Raw genomic sequence first — 7,578 nt, forward strand, 5'->3', positions numbered from 1 at the left:
AAAATAAATCTCGATTGAAATGTGATTTTTCTTCATTCTAGGGCTGTGGTCTGCCAGATTTCTTCTTTTTAAAATCTTGGAGAAACTGATTTGTAGCAGAAACCTGATTAAGTTATAATGCAGAGTTTTTTTTAAACTAAATAGAATTTTCTAGGTTACAATGTTTTTTTTTTCATGATTACAATTCAGTGATTCACTTTATTCAGTGTTCTTTCAAGATTGAGAGAGACTCAGTTCTAGAAAAATCCCAGAACCCGGGGGAATGAACACTGTATTTGGCAAGTTCAGTGATTCCGTCATCGACATACTGACACGAAATTCTAGAAATTCTAGAAACAAGTTGACTTCTCTTGGAATCATGCTGCACTGACAAATGTGTTGCTCCTAATGGAAAACAAGACTTTGGTGACTCATACAGTGACAATAAAATACTTTTCAAGATGGAAATTTTTGTCATGGAAAAGAAAAAATGCACCAACTTGCAATTCAGTGATTGTAACCACAGTGCAGTTGCTGTGCCATAGCCTGAGAGAAACATTGCCGTAAACCAATAAAGCGGCCACACTTATTAGTAAACCTCAACCCACTACTTCCTGTCAATCACGCCCCGGCAGCCTGAGGGCCCTCGCCTTGTTAGTCGGAGCGTAAAAGGGAGGGCTGGGGCAGCTCCTCTCTGCAGGCAGGGTCGTAGAGAGCACGGGGAATGACGGGCGTCTCCACAGGACCTCTGTTCCCCCCCCTCTGCAGAGAGCCGAGTCTCTGGAGCTCAGACTTATTAAACGCATTCTGCAAGGTACGACTGATTAAAGTCCAGCGAGTGGTAGCGGACTTGACGCGATATGAAGGAGATGTTCCTATCTGGGATGTGGCGCTCTTTCATTTCAGGCGCTGAGAGACTGAAGTGCTGCGAGGAGGCTTAATGCTCCTGCACTTTGTAATAAAATGGAAGGTAAACCTCAGATAAGAAGCCTCTCATCCTCAGGTTATTGATACTTTCTGAACCCTCTCCGGAGGAAATCACATTCAGTCAGTTCTCTTTGATGCCTTTTTGTGATTGACACTTCCTCAGGGTGGAAACATTCTGACCCCACCCCGGGGGACTCCACGGCCTGCACACCGTCCCCCCTGTCGTAGCCTCTGGCCTCTTATGAGGAAGTTTCTCTCACCCCCGCGACTGTATTGTCCCTCCTGTTCTAATCCCCCCCACCTCAGTTAACATATGCACCACCTCTCCCGTCCCCTCCTTCTCCCAGTGTGTCTCCCTGCTCAGCTAAAAGCCAGCTACGGGCCACTGAGTACGAGCGGAACAATGGCGGCCTTTCAGGCGCTCGGTGCCAACGCTGGGAGAGGGCTGCGGTCCTGAGACCCAGTCAATATTTGGACGTGCTTTGCCTTTTTTTGTGTCCCGTTTTTAATCCGAGCGGAACCGAGCGGCAGGGAGCCCGGGAAGAGGCTGAGAGGGGAAAGCGAGGGTAAACAGTGGGAACAATGCAAACGGGGCAACTCACAATGCCACTGGGAAACTATCACAACATCGGCTCGCCACCGAGGGAAAAATCAAGTATTGTTTCTTTAAGTGGAGATTAAAAAGAGAGCAGAGTAGGGAAAGCAAGTAGCGGAGGTCGCTCTTCTGCGAGAAGAAATGTGTCAAGTCGAGAAGCTTGCTCCCATTTTCTGAGGTAGAACCTTAACCAAAAGCAAAAACCAAACTGTCTGTTCTACTCAGCTTCCGGACGTACTTAAGAACGTCAGAGGCCTTTTTAAAGTCAACAGCCACACTTATATCACACATGCAAACAGGCCTCTGAAACAATTCTTTGATTGTCTACCGGAGAAATATGTTGCATCTGCTGGGGGAAGCTTTGGATGGGCATTATCAGGGATTAAAGGAACCCCTGGGGTGACGGTGCTCTCGCTGAATGCTGGAATCCCTCTCCCCCCCCAGCTGTCAGGTCCTTAGTCCCACCCAATGAGGTTCTTTGATGACGAGGGGTATCAGTTTCCATGGCGGCGGAGACACAAACAGCTTGGGAGATTAGGGACGGAACTCGGCCCCGAATCTCCGTTGATCCCACCTATCAGCAGCAAATAAACACCTTGGGCCTCGGCAACGCCTGCGTGCGGACCATATGGACCCGGGTGGGTTTTAATGAAGCAGCTAAATAGCTGGTGAGCAGGGAATTCACTAATAGCTCCTTGTCAGAGCAGCAGTAAATACCCCGCTCATACACTTCATGCCATCATTTGGTTGCCGCCACAGACGGCGAAGCTGACAAGCAACATCTGTGACTCATTTTTCTTACATGAGCTTTTCCACCACGAAACGCTATAGTTTTTGTTTTTCATTATTCTACGGGTTTTGATTTCTCGTGCTTATTGGGAGGTTTCTGTCTTCTTGCCACTTTCTTATACAGCATACTTAATACTGGCTTTATAAGCAGTAGCTAATGTCTTTATTAATGGTTAATAGCACTTTATTGATCACACAAAAAGGAAAAATGATCGGTTTGCTTGAATCTTATCTGATAAAGCACAATATAAAAGGTTTATCAGTTGTAATTAATGGCTTTATTAATGTTATATCATTTGTTCATACATCAAAGGTCCTTAAGAAGCTATTAATAACGATTGTGTTCATATTAAATCCATGTATAGAGAATGTTTTTATATTTCCAACTTTCTAATAGGCATACTAACTTATATTTAATAAATAAGTTATTAATACTACATAGATCAGACATTAGCAGCTACTAACACCACAGCCTCTGATCTTACTCTAAACTATTCATTCACCATTTATTACAACTTAACTCTATCCTTGTCAATAGGACAGGGGCTACAACATAACAGCAGCTACACGTTATTCCTCATCACAATAAAAACACACAGTATCTACGGCTAAGTTTGTACTTTGCCACGTACACAATTTGTTGTTAATTCCTTCATTTCTAGTTTTTTAAAATAGGTTTCTCACTTTCTAATGAGCCATCGGGTGTTCAGTTTTTATGTTAGTAAATCATAAATTCTGCAGTAGGAAAGTCAATAAGTTGTTAAGAAATTGGTTTTGTTCTATAAGTTGCACAATGCAGTTCTTTCTCAGGAGGTGGAACTGTCCACTGGAGGGGGGGTCTACTTTTTCTCAAAATAAATTGTTCTGACAAATGGCTTCTAACAGATCTATAAACATGAATACATGTTATGCTTGGAAGCGGAACCCTGTACTGTACTTTCGGCTTCTAGACTTTGGCGATACTGCTACGGCCGCTACGCATCGCTCTTCATTATTCTGACAATATCTGAAATCATTCTACGACCTAAAGGAGTCACAACAGTGTTTTGCCAAGTATACTCTTTACACGTCTTCTTCAGGAATATATCCAAATTAGGAGAGTGCCCAGACTTTCCAAACCTCCATAGCAACTATGTGCACACTTTGACTAATGGACTGACTCAGAGTAGAGCGAACAATGCAAAAGCTTTTACTGCAGCCTCTGCACTGAGGGAACTACGGATAAATACCAAAATGGCACAATTATCTGCAGCCCTTTTGGTCAATCAATCAACTGTGTCTCTGCACTTTCTTTCTAACGAGGCTCCCTGATTCTGGAGTTTCATTTAATTTCATTAAGTAGCTTATACTAGCACAGCTACCCGCTGTCAGTGGAAGCTTTTTCAAACTCCAGGCGAAGCTGAGCCATCCTCTGGGCTGTAAATCTCCCTCCTCCTCCTCCTCTCAGAGTCCTGCTCGTCTGAGCCTAATCAGCAACAAGCATCAGCGCAGGAAGATATTTCCCCCCCGAGATGAAAGCCCAGCAAACACGGACGCATGTTTATCTAAATTACCCCAAAAAAGAGGTTTCTTTCAGCCCCTTTCAAACAATAGAAAAACATGAAAATGTCATCGCATTTCCATTTTTCACGACTCACTTCCCATTTCAATTCCAGAGCTCCTGTAGGGGATTTCATGAATGGCTGAGTATGGACTGCTGCTCCGGATGCCATTTCTCCCCACTTTGGTCAAATATGCAGCAGAGAAGGCAGAAGAGGGGGGTAAGAAAGCTCATCTGGAAGTTGGGACTGTACCGCAGCAGGTTCCTGGGGCTCCAATACTGAGTATGGTTACATTAAACAGCAGGGTTCCGGGGCCCGCAAGCTCGTACGGAATACTGTTAGGTTCTGCTACAGGTCAGGGAGGGGGGGCAGTCTTTAAGTACGGCCCTCTCCTATACATTATACAGCCGGGCTCAGGTTTAGATTAAAGTCATGAATGAGAAAAGGAGACAGTCATTTAGAGTTACTCATTTATTTAGCCCCCCATTCTGCAGAGACAAAGCCCAGGCGGGGTGCCGCGCCGGGGCCGCCACCGGGCCCCATGGCCGGCGGTACTGCCCCGGTTTTGACCCTGACAACGGTCCCCTCTGCGCTGCTTAACCCACAACTTGCCTGGTTACTACCAAGTGTGTGACCTCAGCATGTGTGGATCTCTCACAAGACTGAGCGCCACGCTGTGCCTTGGCCTCTGCTGAAATGCCCCTGTGTACCCCCTTATTGTCTGCCCCAGCGTGGGTCGGGGAGGGGGAGGAAGAGATTGAGGAGGGAGAGGGGGGCACTTGGATGGGAGAGCATGGCAACCAAGAAACCAGACTCGGGAACTGGGAACTGTTTGAAGGCCAGGAGAGAGAGAGGGAGAAGGAGAGAGAAAAGAACAACCTGCAGCCTCTGTGGGACAGAAATCTGTTATCAGACTCTGATCTCCGTCTGTTAGCGGAGCAGGAACTCTGTCAGCCTTTGAAGCCACCACGACATTTGCATTCGCATCATTTACATCCCGTCAGGTCAACTGCTCTGCAGCGCAACAGACCAGTTTCTTGTCCCCGACCAAACGTCGATGTACACTTCTATTCTTTTTTTTGTTTATTTAATACACTAATGCCCGAAACTGCCGCCGGCAGCGAAAGTATTCCAACTCATAGTGACACACACTCATTATATCACCATGTGCTCGAGTGCCAAGAGTGAAGCACTGAGTCACCCAGGGAGGTGCCCTGACACACTCAGGAGAGAATTGTCAATTTGGTATTTCAACTGAAGGATCTGGACTCCTATGAACAAACTTTTTTTGTGGGGGGGGGAAACTTGCTTTATAAAAAACAGGACGCAACCGTAAGTTTTGAACTGCATGTTTTGAGTCACCCGTAACAACAAAATACACTTTATGAGCAGCGCTCCACTGTACAATAAACCACATCAACTCTAACTTGACAAAGACTAAATATCTCCACAGTCTGACAGGATGTATCACCATTTGGCACAAAAACAATTCTGTCATTTCTAATCCGTGGCAGCAGACTGGAAGAGACTCGAGAGTTATTTCAACGCAGCGGCGTAACGCTCAGCCGGAATGCATCTCTGCGGGCGCTCCTCATATGTTTCATTTTTCAACCTGAACGTGCAGCATGACACTGAACATAAACGCGTAATAGCGCGTACTAGCGCGTACTAGCGCGTACTAGCGCACATCCACAGTGTGGAAATGATCTCGTTCCTCCGTCAAGCGGGATTCATGCTGATTCTGATACGGAGGATTATTAGACTGTATCATCACAATATAACGACCAGTGAAGACAGCACATCAATTATGTAGTGGAGCTGACACACACACACACACACACACACACACACACACGTTTGATCAACCTTGTGTGTGCCGGAGAAGAGTTCATAACGGTGGGAGCGCAAAGCAGATGTTCTATATGCGTTGTTACAAATTGATGAAATGGCAGGTTAGCTTTTAAATTCTAAATATATAAAGTGACGTTTTGTTAAGCTTCTCCAATGGGGGGGGGGGGGGGCTTCTTGTGATGCACCAAACAGGGCTCGTGAGTGTACACACTGCGTGCTGTCACTCAACGATTAAACTACTGTAAACCGGTTTGAGTGCAGCTTCAAGCGGGCAACGTCGGCGCAGGGAGCCCCTGTGTGCCGGCGCGTCCCTGCAGTGAGAGCGGGCGGGTTGCTACTTACTTGGCGTTGGTCCGGTTCCAGTAGACGGCGTAGCGGTCGGACACCACCTTGGAAGCCGGGTCCTGGCCGTACACGCACACCACTACGACGAGGAAGAGGAAGAGGATCATTTCCACCTGCGGCATATTGGCTCCGGAACTCCGATGAAAGCCAAATGGATTACAGTCCCTGTCCTGTGGATCAGGTTTAAGGTTTCTGGTGACGGATGTGGCGGTGAAATGTTGCGAGGAGAGTCCGCTTTACAGGTGAAGCTCCCCGCTCGGTGTTTGGAACTAAATTAAATGTCTTTCTCTCCTTTTTTTTTTTTTTTAAACGGCGTTTCACTGCTCCCTCTGCGTTTTGACAGTCGGATCAATGACTTTGCACCAAACGCTTCACTCGAAAACCAGTTCTACTTGAAGCAGGGAGGAAGCCACAGCATTTCTGCCTGAACAATCTTCAGCCGGCTCAACTCCGCTCCGCGCAGCAAACAGTTTCTCCAACTCGCCTCTAATTTCCCGGAGAGGAGGTGCGCAGTGGGGGAAAAAATGTAAAAAGCAGAGAATGAATGTTAACACAACAGATAAACAGAGCAGAAACGCAGTCCTTGTGGCGTGGCGCTCTCCGGTTTATGATCTGTCTCCTCCTGTTCGGTGTGACTCAACCGAGAAGAAGCCCGAAAGAAGAAGACTCGAACCGGCAGCTTCTTCAGCTCCGGCTGAACCCGCAGCTGCCCCAGTGCTTCTAACCCCTCCGCCGAAAAACAACAAACGCACACCGGGGAAAAAAAAAATCAAACCTCTCTGCGTAAACGCGCACAATCTCCGGGTGAAAACGTCACCCTGACGAGCGGCTCCGCAACATCACCTCACCGAGAGCGCACGAGAAGCGGTGTTGTCAATGTGGAGGAAGCAAACCAAGTCTGCAGGCTTCGGCTTCTGCGGCCATGCTCTCCCGGACCAACCCCCCTACTCCTCCTCCACCCCCGACCCCCCCCCCCCCCTCTCTCTCTCTCTCTTGCTCTCTCTCTCTCTCTCTCTTGCTCTCTCTCTCCCTTCCTCCCTCCTACTGTGCCAGCCGGGGCACACTGCAAAAAAAATTGCTCGTCTTTGCAGTTGAGACTTGAATCTTCTGGGGCGAATTAAATAATTATGCAAAATGTATTTAAATATATGTGTGTGTATATATATATATATATATATATATATATATATATATATATATCTGCCTCGTTTCCACTTTGAGATGCTTCACGTTTTCACAAGCTGCAGAAAATCCATCTCAGAGCAGAGCACTCCTCCACGAGGAAGGAAGCAATGGAATCTTACCGTTCTGGGTAGAAAGTGATACATTTGTTCTCCGCTGTCATGAACTCTATCCTTGTGAGGAGGGGGGGGGGGTGTTGTTTGTTGCCGCTGACATTTCTTGCAGAGTACAGTTTCACGGTTGCTCACAATCTCATTGGCTTGGGGTTTGAGTGACGGGCGTTTCGTTTATAAAAACAACATCCCTCCTCCCGGTGGGTTGGGGGGGGGGGGGGGGGGATCTGTGCTTCCCAGGCTACAGGTCCCAGAA

At 47.0% G+C, this 7,578-nt stretch overlaps 1 protein-coding gene across 2 annotated transcripts in view; it reads right to left on the bottom strand.

Moving 5' to 3' along the window:
- LOC142935443 (ephrin-A5b-like) overlaps positions 1-6,979 on the bottom strand; it is a 64,778-nt gene extending 57,799 nt beyond the window's left edge. The window contains exon 1 of one of the 2 annotated variants that reach the window (XM_076079824.1): positions 6,025-6,979. In XM_076079824.1, the coding sequence (XP_075935939.1) occupies positions 6,025-6,149 (125 nt within the window). In that variant the 5' untranslated portion in view covers positions 6,150-6,979. The remainder of the gene's footprint in view (positions 1-6,024) is intronic. The other variant, XM_076079825.1, reaches the window with a different exon arrangement.
- Positions 6,980-7,578: the final 599 nt, after the last annotated feature.

The sequence above is a fragment of the Anarhichas minor genome, unplaced genomic scaffold, assembly GCF_050575085.1.
Source record: "Anarhichas minor isolate MPS153535 unplaced genomic scaffold, ASM5057508v1 ptg000073l, whole genome shotgun sequence".
Lineage (NCBI taxonomy): Eukaryota > Metazoa > Chordata > Actinopteri > Perciformes > Anarhichadidae > Anarhichas > Anarhichas minor.